General features: G+C 34.6%; 1 protein-coding gene across 1 annotated transcript; it reads right to left on the bottom strand.

Annotated features, from left to right (window-relative positions):
• Window positions 1–531: 531 nt before the first annotated feature.
• LOC122312964 (kelch repeat-containing protein At3g27220) lies at window positions 532–14,762 on the bottom strand. Its single transcript, XM_043127648.1, has 7 exons — window positions 14,438–14,762; window positions 14,042–14,230; window positions 10,962–11,191; window positions 8,166–8,336; window positions 4,140–4,245; window positions 2,767–2,973; window positions 532–909 (listed from the first exon to the last, which is right to left on the bottom strand). The coding sequence occupies exons 1-7, from the start codon at window positions 14,663–14,665 to the stop codon at window positions 739–741; spliced, it is 1,302 nt and encodes a 433-aa protein (XP_042983582.1). The 5' UTR covers window positions 14,666–14,762; the 3' UTR covers window positions 532–738.
• Window positions 14,763–16,434: the final 1,672 nt, after the last annotated feature.

The raw sequence follows: 16,434 nt of genomic DNA, 5'->3' as shown, positions 1-16,434 counted from the left end.
TCAAAATCTCATCCTGGTAGTTGGATTATTGTTTTGTCCGTCAAAACTTTGGATTTTGATGTAGATCTAGAAAACTAGTTTGAGTTTGAGCCGGACGAACAAGCGCAGCTCGAGGAATAGTGTGGGGGGACCTATCCTTGCATTATATTGTTATCTTGTAGTATTTTTACATTTATTTCGGGCAATGAACAATTATTGTCTATAACATTTACTTTACGATGGTAAAGTTGTGGCTTACGGATATTTTAGTGAATTTAATGTAGTTGTCTAGTACTGACAATTTTAGATGTGACGTGCATTTTAAACTTTTTTTCCACTGCAACGATTCACACACGCATGTCGACATATGAACACAATGTTTTACTGAACGAAAGCGGTATAACCCGTGCAGTGTACATCCTGACATCGCAGCCTTCTGTCAAATCCCAAGTAGAGACCACGAGCGTTACATCCTAGGCATATAATGTCTTGGATTGGAATCATAAATCACGCTTATAACTGTGCAATGATGATATGGTCATTAACCTTAGGTTATGTAACCGGGGATGATGAAATTCATCAACCATTTCTTCATTCAAAGTCGTGCAACATTCTATATGTCAATGTTCCCACAGGAAAGAATTTCAATGACCATGCCTAAGAAATTACATCAAGAAAAGAATACAGAACACATTTGATAAGGTTACAAGACATCAGCGGGATAATATCCCAGCAAAGAATCAAAAATAGTGAATTTGATCACAAGCTTAATTTCAATTTGGTTCTCCACACGTCTCCAAGTACCTTCTTAGGTGCTGGATCGTCTGGTCCTTTGTCCCGCTGTCCTGATGTGAAGTACAACCATCCATTCCAATATCCAACTAGAGTGGTTTTCACACGGTATGGAAGTTTTCCAATAACTGACCACTTCTGTAAATTAAAAATTAAAAATCAGATAAAAATAACAATTTGCAATATTACCACTTTTGAATCGCAGGAGTAAAAGAAATATATGTGTACATTCCCCGTAAAGAAAAACAACTCGTACTTAATATCCAAGGCTATAGCTTGGCAGTAGCTGAGTTATTATGAGGTCCAGGCGTATGATTTTAAAGTCAGATTTGACAAATTGGAACAATAGCTCCTAAGACTCCAGCAGAGTGATAGGTCAACCAACAGCCATGTCTACCAGAATGATTTCATGCATCCATCAAAAGGATTTAAACTTAAAAGCAACTTCTCTATATCATACAAATTCAAAAAAGAACAAAGGCACTTGGATTAAAAAAGAACTACTCGTTGACCGGCACAATACGCTAGAATAATTAAGGTAAAATAGTTAAGAGGTGAGGAAGCCAAAGGGGTAAATAATGAAGAGTCAATAGTTACAGTAGGACGAATACTCATTTTCATTTATTGGAGAAGTAAAATAATAAAATAATAGAATAATTGCATTAGTAATCATAAGTAGTAGGAAACCCTTAATCTTCAAAGGTTTTTTATTATTATTTTAATGTCATTAAATTAAGTGAGTGTATTGTGGTAATAAAGACAAAACAGTTAAATATACTTTCAGCATGTGAATTGTTGAGATAGGTTAATAAAATGAAATGAAATGAAGAGGTGACTCAATAGGATACAAATATGATGCTTACGAAACTATATATGTAATAGCTACGTTTGGAAAATAGAATGAAAGCAAAGTGATCAACAATACAAAATCGAAAAATAACACATTACACACGCACACTCATTCGTATGTGTGAACAGATAAACAACTTTCTTGCATAAATAGCTAATACCAAGAAAACATTAGGTGAATATAAATCTTGCAGAGGCTGCTATCATGAACTTCCTGGAAAACAGATATGCTGATCATTGAGGCTCTCAGGATGATATGGAAATTAGACTTTCAAATGAATAAAGCAAAATATAACATGCATTGTCTTTTCATTGGAAGTTTAAAGGACATTATGTCTCCCAAAAATTGATGAAATCCAGATGGGGAAAACTCTCCAAAAAGTAACATAGGAACATAACAAAGTAATGCAATATATATCAGGGTACCCCCACGAGAACTCCTAACAGTCTAAAAATACACAATGACAATCAAAAACCTACTCATACAGTCAAAGGTCAACCCAGCTAGCATTCAGAAAAATAATGCTTGAGCTTCTAGCATACTGGGTAAATTAGCAGAATCAAAAAGTAGCTCTATTTTTCACCAGCCATTTTGGGATGAGTAATGCTAATACCTAGAGCATGTTAGCCACACGCTCCCTTTGAAAAAATATGGAGTCTACCATTAAAAAAATGATTTTTTCATGTGGGTCTCAAATTTACCTACTTTTTTCAAAAGAAGTGTGTGGGACTTGCACACCCTAAAATTGTAAATATCATCTCTCTTTAGGATAAAAGCTAAAATATGAGGCATCTATCAAGATGTATAGTTCCAAGAGCCCACGATATTTTCATATAATATGGGAATCGCAACATCAAGGCATGTATATTTGTTGGCCACTAGAGATTCATAAAAGCACAACTTAATCACATGAAAAGGAGATTCTAATCAATAAATAAAGACCAGCCTGGTCATGTGACGCCACTCAAAAATACACATATAGGAACCACAAATCAAAGGCTTGGATATTCAAATGCAAATTGTGGCAACGAGAAACTGTGAACTGTAACATGTTGTGCATGTTTTTCAGTAACGTTATGCATATACTTGAAACATATGAACAAATATGTTATCATGTCTTTGAGTAAGGGATCGAAATTCAATACCAGTGTGTCCAAGTTAAACTGGAATACTTCTCCATTTAAAACCATTTTCTTGGTAACGGGGTGTTTATCTGTTGTGCCCCCCACGATAACGATGGAATTGTTAACGACAACCCAAGCAAATTCAATATGGGAATCTGGCTTTGGCAATGGAGGTAACTCTTTCCATTTCATCTCATCATCTAGCATGTAAACATCACCATAAACCACCTGAAACAATAAATAACATGAAGCCATAAAGTTTACAGGATAATGGGACCGAAAAAGGTGGGGAAGACAAAAAAATTATGAACCTAAACATGATGTGATACTTCACCAAGAATAATAGTTTGAACAGGTTCTTAAAAAAATCCAAAAACTATTAAAACGGTGCTGAAAGCAACAGAAGATCAACTTCAATTACAATTATTGAACCTTTTTTTTTTCCCCTTAAGTGCATATTTTAAGACTCGTCATACATAATAATATAATCTCTATAAAACTCCAATTGTGCATCAGATACGGCTGCCACCACTGGCTCATCAAGCATGTCCAAATTTGAGACCAATGGCCATCCTCTGAATATTGATGAAGTTTTAATCACACTCTCAGCTTTTGCTGCAATCTTTAAAAGTTTTAACTAATCAATAAGTTTTTAGTCATAGACTTAATTCAGAAGAAACTCTGTAGGTTTATGCTTTTAACCTAGACATGAGAGAATTCAGAAGAACACCCGATCGTGTTAAAAATAATAGGAAGTATCCTTATGTCTTTAAAAATTTGGCGCATGGATAACTCCAACTCTAAGATGCAGCTGATATTGCTCTTATAACAAGCCTCATAATGTGTAAGTGAAACATTTCCCCAAAAAGAGAATTTTCAGATATTGAAGGAAACTCAAATGCAAAGGAAATTAAAATGACAATGCAAAAAAAAAACAAAGAAAAAGACTTCATTAGCATTAACAGAATGTTCCTACGGACTTATGGAATTAAGATTAAAATTGGAAAAGAAAAAACAAACAAATAAATGATTCTCACAAAGAGTTGGGCTGTTGTCCCATAAAACTGATAAAACCTTAACCGTCAACATATTTTCATTACAACTATCTTTAAAGAAGACTTATAAAAAAAAAAAAAAAAAAAAAAAAAAAAACTATCTTTAAAGAAGATTATAAGAAAATTAACTCATGAACAACCACTCCAATTGAATGTTCTAAACATTGAAAAAACAACATTAACTCAAGAAAAATGATTAACCTTGCTTTATAGAGATAAAAAAAACTCCTCTTATATGTGTTGATAAGCCAACTGATAGCCAATCCATTATTTTTTTTTTTTTAATCAGCAATAGCCAATCCAATTAATTACTTAGAGATATCATAATAATTGGATTACCTCATTCCTACGTGAACATTTGAAAATTGGTGATCCAGGTTTTGCCATAAAATCACCCTCTTGACCACCAAAAACATAAAGCCGATCTTCAACCACACTACAAGCCCTGCACAAATATGACAATAAAATAATGGAATGCAAGTGAAATGTGTGTGATGGGGCTTAATTTGGAAATGCTCACTATAAATACACCAACAGAAAATTCACAAATATTTGACCCGTGCAACATGTACTTTGCAGATTAGTACTATTTTCAATAAGTTCATCCTTTAATGATGCACTGTTGTTTCCATAATTTTTAGCACTCTCTGAAGTAATCTATCAGAGAAATATGCACCAAAGTTCTAAACTAACAAAGATCGTGAAGAATAATACTTCACAATTATTTGAAGTTATTACATATTGCAGAAATAAGCATGCCCTTTAACTCATGAGTAGAAAAATCTGCAGCAGAGAACAAAACTCTACCATGTTAGTTTTACTACATATTTGCAAGCATAGTACTTTCAGTATAAATTGATACACAAAAAATAGAAACATGTACTCTGCTCACCACAAACCCTATGTAATATATGCCTCTCAACTAATTTAGAGCCAATTGGTCATAACTAAAGACTCGTCACAACAACAATAAAAAGGATAAAGAATAACTCGACAAACAATCTTTGCTGCAATAAAAGGAAAAGAGTGATTTTAACTTATCTTAACATTTTGTGCAACATGAATGAAAGGATACCAATTCTCTGAATTCTAAAATGCAAAACCTTTACCGACAGAAATGGATACCCCTATATGATAAGATTAAAGGTAGGTAGTTTATGGGATCCCACATTACTTGGAAAAGAGAAGTTCTTGCTCTTTATAAGGTTTCTATAAGGCTCCAATTGTATCATTGACTAGTTCTTTTGGAGTATAGGCTATGTGGTTTGGGTCTTTCATTGGGGCGTTACAAATGGTATCAAAACCTATCCCAACCAGAAATGTGGGACTTGAGTCGTGCCACCTACAACGGACAGGCCCGACAAGGATGTCGGGAATTTAACGGGGGTAAATTGTGATACCCCTATATGATAAGATTGAAGATAGATGGTGTATGGGATCCCACATTGTTTAGAAAAGAGAAGTTCTTGCTCTTTATAAGGTTCCAATGAGGTTCCAATTGTATCATTGACTAGTCTTTTTAGAGTATAGGCCATATGGTTTGGGTATTCCATTAAGGCGTTACAAGAAATCATACTGCAACCCTAAAGTTGTGCAATGCCAGGGTTGCCACCTTACAAGGCTAAAAAAGTAGACGAAGAAAGGCAAGAGAAACAAGAAATTTCACAACATATGAGAACAGAAGAAGTTCTTGATATTCAAAAGTATGAGATTAAAACTAGCCATTCTAAATACAAACATACACAGAAAAATAACTCCCGACTGAAAAGGATGCAATCATTCCCAAGAGAAGAAAGGTGAGAAACACATAAAACCAACCACACCTTCCACCTTCGTTCTTTCAGTGGAAAGGATTGAACATTTTTCCTCTAAATTTTAGTATCATTAATAAAAGACAGCTACAAGGATATATCTTTGTTATAGAAAATTAAGGAGACAGCCTAGTCTTTCCACAAGCTTATTTTGCTAGAATTTTTTTTTTTTTTTGATAGGTAATAATTTTATTCAAAGAAATGGGCATAAGCCAAGTACACAGGATGTATACAAAGGAAATACCTACAACTTCTAGAAACAGAAAGAAAACAAACACCAGAAAACTAAAACAGATTCAGAAAATTATCCACCATTACATAAGCTTTAGCCCAAAAACCCAAAGTACTGGAGAAGAAATCCCTAAGATCTCCCAAAGAACGTTCTTTATCTTTGAAGCATCTCCCATTTCTTCCGATCCATATGCACCACATAAGACAAGGGGGAATCATCTTCCAAACACTCGCTGCCTTCCAACAGCCTTCAAACCCTTCCACCCTACCAATAAATCCGCTACTTCTTTGGGCATTACCCAACGTAAACCTGTCCAGCTCAAAACCTCATTCCACAAGAATCTTATCGCTTCACGGTGAAGGAAAAGATGATTTACTGATTCTCCATCCCTTTTGCACATGACACACCAATCAGCAATAAACAATCCTCTCCTTCTAAGATTATCAATTGCCAAAACTTTGCCCAAAGAAGCCACCAACAGAAAAAAGCAACCTTGGAAGAAACTTTCACTTTCCATATACTTTTCCAAGGGAAAACACAACTACTATGACTTGACAAAATTCTGTAATAGGATGAAACTGAAAACTCAGCATTTCCAGCAAGAATCCACACCATGCTATCCTCTCTTTCTAGCACCAATTTTGAGCTATAAAGTTTAACCAGCAATGCCTGAACTTCATCCACTTCCCAATCATTAACATCCCTTTTAAAAATAGCATTCCATTCAACCTTGTTATTACTGCTGCAGTAAGAATCACAAACAGCTGTATTTTGATCCCTGACAATTCTGAACAGGGCAGGAAATTCCAGCTTGAGAGCAGTATCCCCACACCACAAATCATGCCAAAAGAGTGTCGTCTTTCCATCTCCCACCTTCAATCTAAAATTATTAGAGAAGGAATCCCATCCTTTTCTAATAAATTTCCACAAACTCACCCCGTAAGCTCCACTAGATTCTTTAGAACACCAACCTCCCCACAAACTTCCATACATCACATCTATCACATGTTTCCATAGAGCTTTACTTTCCGATTGATATCTCCAAAGCCATTTCCCAAGTAAAGTTCTATTAAAAACCCTTAAATCTTTAATCCCCAAACCACCACGATCCAATGGCTGACAAACTTTCTTCCAACTAACCAAATGAAACTTTTTTCCCTCACCTTTGCCGCCCCATAAGAAGCTCCTAAATAATATCACAATTCTCTTTTCAACCCTTGCTAGAAGAGGAAAAAGAGAAAGGAAATAGGTGGGCAGGTTAGACAAAGTACTTTTTATAAAGAGTTAATCTTACCCCCTTAGACAAATAGATCCTCCTCCAACCAGCTAACCTCCTTTAAATTTTTTCAATCACCCCATCCCATAACTTATTTTGCTAGAAATTGTAATGACAATGATGGTCATCACTATAATCACCACGCATATGAACTTTGCTCTAAAAGTTCATGATAAATTTCTATGTTTACAATTGTAACTTCATAAATCCGATGGAAGGTCTTCATGGCTGGACATAATTTTTTTTTTTTTTTAATCAACACCAGGTGTCCAGGAACAACGTCCTAACTAATCCCAGAGGTGCACACGCCCTCGATAAGAAGTTTCCCACAAGTGCACCTTGGATAATTCAAAGGGACAATCCCCCAGTCTAATAGCCCATAGATATGTTTTGTACCCAAGGGGATTTGAAAATTAGACCTGGAGGGAGCATACCCCGAAACCCAAGGCCTTTACCACTTGAGGCAACCCCTAGGGCTGGACATAAATGCTAGACAAGAATAATTTCTAGTAAGAAGTGGATTAATGATGTTACAATTATTAACCTAGGAATATATCAAGTGCTTATCAAACATGGTGTCGTGGTGTAGTTGGTTATCACATCAGTACTTATCAAAAAAAATATATATCAAGTGCTATGAAGAATTTAATGCCCTCAAAATTTTTATGCTATAGAATATTAAGGAGATGTACTAGTTTTTGCACAAACTTATTTCACCAGAAACTTTAATTATTATGACAATGACAATGAAGATGAAGTTTGCCTTAGTAGTTCGTGATAAATTTGTGTTTAAAGTCCTAACTTTATAAATGCCAGACATGAATAACTTCTGTTAGATTTATGATGTTAGGATTGTAAACCTAAAAATATTTAATCACTATGGAAATTTTATTAACCTAAACTTTTTCTTCCTTTTTCAGCTTGTAACATAAAATATCATTTACTAAAGTGAAAAAAAAAAAAAAAAAAAAGTATTTAATAACTAGAATCCAAAAGGCAGCAACAACTAATTTCATAATTTTCTCAAAAATAAGGCAGCCACATACCTATGAGGTCCTCCACGGGGAATGGGTATTTCAGTCCTCCACTCTTTTTCTAAAGCTTCACCATCCTTTACAGCAAGACTCCAATGCTCTAATGCAGGAGTGTGTCGGTTCTCCTTGCTGCCACCCATCACATGAAGTCTACCTCTCCAAAGTTGAGTTGCTGGTGCATACCTGATAATTGCCATGTGGAATCTTTCAATCAAAATGTGAAATGCCGAAAAAGAATTACATAGCATGAATTAAATAGACTATTTGTACTTGAACACCAACAAATTCCAATATTACCACACTTGCAAGTTAGTTAACAACAACAAAAATCAGAACAGTCAAGTTAGTAGCAACGAGCAGACTGTGCACATAATCTGCCAAGTAAATAATACAAACTATCGGAAAGATATAACATTGGTTCAAATCCATACAAAATCCTTTTGAGTATATGTGATCACTAATGGAATCAGTTCAACAAAAATTATGAAAAATGGAATTGTGAAACAAAATTTAGTGTTGATGGATGCATCCTACTAATACAACAAAAACAGCAACCTTTAGTGCAGACAGTGAAAAATAAAATTAGTAAAGGATTTATTCAAGCATCAAAAGTAACAAAAATCCAAAATATAAATTCTTCAAAATATCAACATTGACTTATAATAAAAAATAAAAAATAAAAAAAAGTGGCTTACAGTGCAATAGACAAAACCATCACTACTGAAGGTCCACTACACACTGTCTCTTGGAAACTAGAGGATAATAGAACTTATAGACATAAAAATAAAATTGAAAGGAAATATAATAAGTTATCCAGACTAATCTGACTTATAGCTCAACACATTACTCGTATCCCAAGATGGAGAGAATATAACAATATAATTGATGTTTTGCATTCAGCAATATTAGATTCTAATTCTGTGTGGGAAGGATACAGTAACTTATCAAAAAAATTGTGGGTAAAAGATACTTTAAAATTGGTATAGATTATTGAGGAAAATTGATTTGAATGCTGATTTTCTTTCATTTGAGATAGCAATTTATGTTGAAATATATCTTATACAGATGGACTTGTACAATATAATCAATCACCTTTAAGAATTTAATATCACAACTATTTTAATCATTTGAATGACTTTCTACATTTAATAATTTATAGGATATGTAAATATGTTTAAGAACTGTGTCATTAACATTTCACTTATTTAAGTGAAATTTCCATAGTCAAACTTTTCTTAGGGGATACCATATACAAAAATTTTGCTTAGCAAAGGATATCAGCCAATTCCAAGTCATGCATCTGAAGGCCAACCAAACAAGTCACTAAAACTCTGCTTGGCTAGAAGTATCGGTTATACATGTGAGTGGTGAGCCTTCGAGCACCCAATCCATCTATAAGTTTCCATTATAGCAGATATGCAAGTGCATATAGCAGCAATAGTCAAAGTAGGAATTGTCAAAAAATGCCCACAAGGGTATCTGCTTGGCTAGGGGTATCTACTATACATGTAAGTGATGAATCTTTGAGCACCCAATCCATCTGTAAGTTTCCATTATAGCAGATATGAAAGTACATATAGTAGCAATAGTCAAAGTAGGAATTGTCAAAAAATGCCCACAAGAGAACTACGAATTTATTTACAGCATACGACATACATTAGTTTCATAAAGCTAAAAGCTTTGCTCACAAGCTTACTGCTCTATTTTCCAATGGTTTTCTGCTATTGTATTGAAGAGTGGGAATGTTCATGAGTTTTATCCAAGTTATTAGAATGTAATTAGGTGTCTCACTTTGTATACTTCCTGTGTACTTCGGCATTGACTAGTTTCATTCTATTCAATAAAGATTATTACTTATCAAGAAAAAAATAGAGATAGCTAAAACCTTTTTTAATCTGTAAAAACTGAAAAACAGATAGCTCACACCTGATAGGTATTCAAGGCAGATCATCTGCACTCATACACACATATCCAAGTCCATTCCTTTCAAAACATATTTAAATTTTGTAGTGGGTAAAATAATAGATGTGATAACACTTTGTAGTAACTTAAGAAAAAACTATGTTTTCTAGGACTTTAACAATGTGAACGGGAGAATTTAGATTTTAATAAATGTTTCTTTTTTTTTTTTTTGGCACCGGGTGTCCAAGAATAGCGTATCGACTAATCCCAAGGGTGGACAGGCCCTCGGCAAGGAGTTTCCCGCAAGTGTACCTCAGGTAATTTAGAAGTCTATTGTCTTTTCATTTGCTGAGCAAAAACAGTGACTTCTCATGGAATACAAGACAAGATATGACCCCACAATATCTCACTTCACACTAGTCAGTAGTAACCCTATTGTAGGTATTCAGTTTTTAGCATTGGCATGCATATATAGATGATACCAGAAATCAATTCCCTGGATACTCTATGGGATGCCTTTTTTATTGGCACCAGGTGTCCAAAAACAACATCCCAACTAATCCTGGGGGTGCACAGGCCTCAGTAAGGAGTTTCCCGCAAGTGCAACTCGGGTAGTTCAAAGGGAAAATCCCTCAGTCCAATACTCTAAGGGAAGCTTAATTCAAGGTTTTAAAATTGAAAATAAAATAAACAGCAATAAGGTTTGGATTTGAAAATATATACACACAACGCACAACAACAAAAAAAGTTCAAAGAGGTGGAGATTAACATAGAGATATCTACTTCTCATAATGGTAAAATTAAAAATAAAAAATAAAAAGAGAACAAGTAATTCACATGCAATAAAAGGATTTTTCTTTAACACTAGTCTAACTCTTCTGATGAAGTCGTCAATAAGGAAAATACCTAGGGACTGGTAAAGGGGGCAGGTCCCTCCATTGCTTTGTCTCGGTATCAAGTACAAATGTACTGGCAGTAGGCCCTCTGCACTGCGGACCATATTGTCCTGAGACTATGTAAATGTATCTGCCATCTGTTGCCATTCCTAAATGTGAGTGTGCCATCTTTTTTGGCATATCAAATCTTCCTCCCCATGTATTGTCGATAAAATTGTATATATCAACATGCGAATGTACCTATTGGAAAATCAGCATAAACAATAACGAGAAATATTCAGTCCCATGGCTCGATTAGCTTAAATATACTGCATATTAAAAGCAGATCACCTTCTGACAATAAGCTCCAGCTCAAATGACACACCCCTGTAAAACTGGGGTGGAAACTATGGCTGTGGGTTAGAGACCCAATACGGTGTTTGTGTAACATTTGTTTTCGATAAGTAAGAAAGACAATTTTGTTCATCGAATGAAATGGGCGAAGCCCATGTACACAAGAAGTATACAAAAGAAAACACCTACATTCTATGAAGTAGAAAGCAACAAAAAATCATGAACTAAAGCTCCATTAATCACTAGAGCAGAAAACTATTGCAATAATGAGTACACAAAAAAATTCTGAATTTCCTCCAAGGTGTGCTCCTTATCATTAAAACACTACTCGTTCCTTTCCCACCAAATGCACCACATACGACACAAAGAAACCATCTTCCACACAGCACCCACCTGAGAGCAACTATATGGCCTGTTCCAACATGCAAGAAGATCCACTACTCTCAAAGGCATCACCCAGGCCAACCCAACTCTACTAAAAACTCCATCCCCCAAAGCCTTTGCCACCTCACAATGCAAAAGTAAATGATCTACAGATTCCCCATGCTTCTTAAACATGAAACACCACTTCATAACAATAAGGCCACGCTTCCTCAAATTATCCATAGTCAAAATGTGCTCAAGCAATGCTGTCCATATATATAAAATAATAATAATAATAATTAAAAAAAAAAGCGACTTTGAAAGGCACATGAGACCTCGAAATAGGCTTCCAAGGAAAGGAAGGACTATGCTGAACAGTCAACACCTTATAATACAACCAAACCGAAAACATTTTACTTCCAGTAGGCTTCTACAATATTCTATCCCTCTCATCACCCCCAATACCCAGGGAATATAAGAAGCCGAAAAAGTCTGAAACATCATCAAGTTCCCAATCCTGTACAGTTCTATTAAAACGAACATCCCACTGCAAGGATCTATAAGTACGGACTAACAAATCAGAAACAAATGTGTGCCAATCAGAAGCCATACAGAAAATAGCCGGGAACACCCTATTAAGGGCCCGATCACCACACCAATCATCAAACCAAAAACTGATCCTAGAACCCTCTCCAACAACAAAGTTAACATGTTTCACAAAGCTCTCCCACTCCTTTCTAATAAACTTCCAAAGACTCACACCATAAGCACCCCTAGCCTCCTTAGAACACCAAACCCCCCCCCCCCCCCCCCCCCCCCCAAAAAAAAAAAAAAACAAAAGAAAAACACATTCACTCCCATATTTCCGATGAATAACCTCCCTGCACAATGACTCCCCTTTCAATTGATATCTCCTGTAACCATTTCCCCATCAAAGCCTTACTGAAAATTTACAAATTGTGAACCCCCAGACCTCCATTTGAAATAGGAGTACAAACTCTATTCCAACTAACAATATGGAATTTAATCTCCTCTCCCATTCCACCTCCACAGAAGTGCACGAAATAACTTCTCAATCCGGTTTGCCAACCTAGCAGGCAATGGAAATAAAGATAGAAAATAAGTTGGGAGTTTGGAAAGTGTACTTTTAATTAAGGTGAATCTAACCCTTTTGATAAGCACAGCCGCTTCCAACCCACCAACCTTTTCTCAATCTTCTCAACCACACATCCCAATTAGCCTTAGCCTTGAAAGACACCACCAACAGAAGGCCTAGATATTTCATTGGTAAAGAAGCAACTTTACAGCCCAAAAAGCTTGCCAAACAATTTACATTCCGCACCTCCCCACCGGAACCATCTCCGACTTACCCAAATTCCCCATAAGGCCCAAGACATATTCAAAACATAATAACACAACCCTTAAGGATTGAATCTAGCCACGATCCACATCACAAAAAATAAGAGTGATATATGCTAAAAGGAGGTGACAAAGTGTGATAGATCCATTATTCACATTTCCCACCAAAAAAGGGGAAAGAAACCCCCCTACAGTAGCCTCAACCATACGACCCAACACCTCCATGATAATAACAATGAGAAAAGGGGATAACGGGTCCCCCTATCTCAAACCAAGAGTACTATGAAAAAAAACCATATGGAATTCCATGAGCTAACACTGAAAATCGACCAGTAGAGAGTCAATTATAATCCACATGCACCACCCCTCCGCAAAACCACATCTCCCAAGCATATAGAAAAGAAAATCCCAATTCACATAATCATACGCCTTTTCCATATCAAGCTTACAAAGAACACAAGGAACACCCTCCCTACCTAGGGTTGGCATCAAGGTCTGCTATTCTTGGGGTAGCCTAGGCACTAACACTTTTGAACAACTACGAGAGATCAATGTTAATGGGAAATCTGTTTGTTTATCGAAAGGTAGACTTTTTTTTCAATCGATATATTACATAAAAAATTCCCAATACTTGATTCTGTTCTGGTTGCCAATGAATGCTTAGACAAGAATAACGCTTACAGACTACGTATTCAAGAAATAATGCCACCGTTTAAAAAATAAAAAATAAAAATAAACAAACTTTCAGAAGCTACTAGAAACTAATAAAAGGATGCAACAAGGAGCCTAACCCTACCGAATGTGTGACATACATGTGTGAGCAACAAGAGAAAATAAAACAAAATAAGATCTTGAATGGCATTAGCTGGAAAAGGACTTAAACAAAGTGGACTAGTGGTCCATCTCCAGACAAAAAAGTCAGAGTAATTTGACTTGCCAGGCATTCAAATTTTTTGGAACTGGCCATTCAGATCGCATAGAAAAAACAGAGATTGAAGTAACAGATACAGCTAATTAGCCTGCAAGAATCCTCACAGAGTCAATTGTGCCGTATCCTGCAAAAACATATAGAAGATTCTTAATCTGTATCGCAGCCCCATCTAGACGAGGCACCGGTGCAGCTGCCATCTTTTCCCAGTTTAATCCGGGTGCAGGTAAATCAGCAAAAGTTGCTGATAAGACTCTCCCAGAGCCAGCATCCTTACTCTTAACAACAGCTGCTCCCTACAAATAACATAAATTGGTCGTCAAATTTTCTTATAAAAGAAATTTAAAAAGCCCAGCATTTAAAACTTTCTTCTTCCCTACTTAACAAGAATGTAGGTCATAAGCGTGAATTAGAAAAACACAAGTATAAAGACCAAAAAAAATAAATAAATGCCGTTAATTAAGCAATTCAAAATTGAATAATTGTGAATCGTAAAAGCCGACCAATTTCGAGGAATCCTTCGGTTCATCCTTTCTGGGAAAAATTAGGGTGTTTTGCGAGCTATCATGAGAAGAAGCCCAATCGGAAGGGATGGAGGAGGAAAAAGAAGAAGCGAAGCGTGAAGAGGAAGCCCAGAGAAAATCTGCGACGAGCGCAAATCCTAATAGCCCCACGCAGACGAGCACAAGCTTCGCGGATCCAAGCTTTCCCGAGCCCGAGGGCCTAACCATTATCTCATTTCAACGCGGAGAGAAATGCAGTGAAGTAAAGCAGAGTATTTATGAATTATACCGGATATCCCCCGAAGGCGAAGGGACGGGATGTGTAGAACTTTATTAATGATTTTTGAATTATTTATTAAGGGAAAATATGTCGGTGGTCAGAATCTTGGTCAGAAAATTTTAAAACTTTGAATTATTGCGTTGGCAAAATTGAATTTCAAGAAGGAAAAATTTATTTGTCATCTTCACACTTCACACATTATACTTATTTTAATTTTTTTTTATTTTTTTTATAATAAATATGTAGTGTGTGGATGATAAATAAAATAATTTAATTAGTTTAATAAGAATAAAATAAAATAAAAAATAATATTTTAATATATAAAGTGTGTGGTGTAAGATGATGTGTAGAATTTATCTTTCAAGAAAGCAGTTTAAGGAGCAGCTCACATGATTAGAATATTTCAGTATATTTATAAATAATAATAAAATAATTTTATTTAAAATATATTATTAAGTTTTGAGAAATCAGAGAGAGAAAAAATTGAATAAAATTTTTATAAATTTAAAATATTACTTGAATATAATTTTTTAATATTATTTTATTTTAAAGTTCAAAAAATTATTTTTATTTTATGTGTTTTGTTTAGAAATTTGAGAAAATTACATTGATTATGTAATAATTAAATGAGAAAGTTACTATTTAAAATTTAAAATATTTTGTATTTGAAGGATATTTGAAAAGGAAATATATGAAAATATTTTAAAATACTTGAAAAATAATTGTATTATTAAACGGATCCTAAGAAATTGTTTGGATCTATGATAGGTTGGTGAATAATGTAATATCCCTGAATATTGTAAAATCTTTTTAAAATTACGGTTTTATTGAGCTTTAAAAGAGTGATGAAACTTTTATAAATATGTTTGTAAGATGTTTTTAGAGAATATTGAGAGATAAAATTTAAATTATAAAAACAATCATATGAATAGGGTTGAAAACTGACAGGTTGGTATTCGGTTTTCTGCCTAAATTGAAACTGGCCGGTTAATTGCCGTCAGCGGAGGTTGGTTCGCTGGTTTCGTGTACACCCCTATATATGAACTCGACCAACCCGTGGTGACTAAAGTATAATTTTTTAGCTATTTTATTAAATTTATTTTATTTTATTAATTTATTTTATTTATTTATTTATTTATTAATATCATAGATATTGAAAATGAGAGAAGCTCCTAACCTATCGGGTGAAAACTCAATTTTAATACCAGTCAATAGAATTTTGCTGCATAAGACATACAACAAATTTACATCTACACTCATATGCACTAGATTCCTTATTTATTTTCTATCTCTTTTCTCACTTCTTTCTCTTTCTCCCTCCCCCACCTCGCTGCAACTTCCCCCACTCTCTCTCTCTAAATATACTTTCATCAAAGCAATTTTCTCGCTAAAGAATATTTCCATTGGCTTCTCTATAAATTTTTTTTATTTTTTTAAATTTTACTCCTCTTTAAAAAACATTCTACATTTCACTTCACATTCTTTATATATTATATTAAATTTTACTCCTCTTTAAAATATTTATTCATTTTTAAGTACTCATTTTTTGTCGTTTCGGGATTGATCAAAAGAAAACTTCTTAACTTATTTTTTTCACATTTTCATAATTATTTCATTATTTGTTGTACCCATATTTTTTATTTTCATCGGTAATTGTTTTTTTAAGCTACTCATCTCTCTAAATGGTAACATTTTAAAATAAGTGCTTTTATAATAA

Source organism: Carya illinoinensis, chromosome 1, assembly GCF_018687715.1.
Source record: "Carya illinoinensis cultivar Pawnee chromosome 1, C.illinoinensisPawnee_v1, whole genome shotgun sequence".
NCBI classification, from domain to species: domain Eukaryota; kingdom Viridiplantae; phylum Streptophyta; class Magnoliopsida; order Fagales; family Juglandaceae; genus Carya; species Carya illinoinensis.
This window is presented reverse-complemented; position numbering and strand designations above follow the sequence as displayed.

Bases quoted from the DNA above. Each gene is read 5' to 3' on its own strand.
- LOC122312964 (XM_043127648.1), bottom strand. From the start codon at position 14,665: ATGGTTAGGCCCTCGGGCTCGGGAAAGCTTGGATCCGCGAAGCTTGTG. The intron at 11,192-14,041 runs GTGAGGATTCTT...ATTTTCCAATAG, and splicing joins GATACGGCACAATTGACTCT to GTACATTCGCATGTTGATAT. The intron at 8,337-10,961 runs GTATTTTCCTTA...GGCAATTATCAG, and splicing joins CCCCCTTTACCAGTCCCTAG to GTATGCACCAGCAACTCAAC.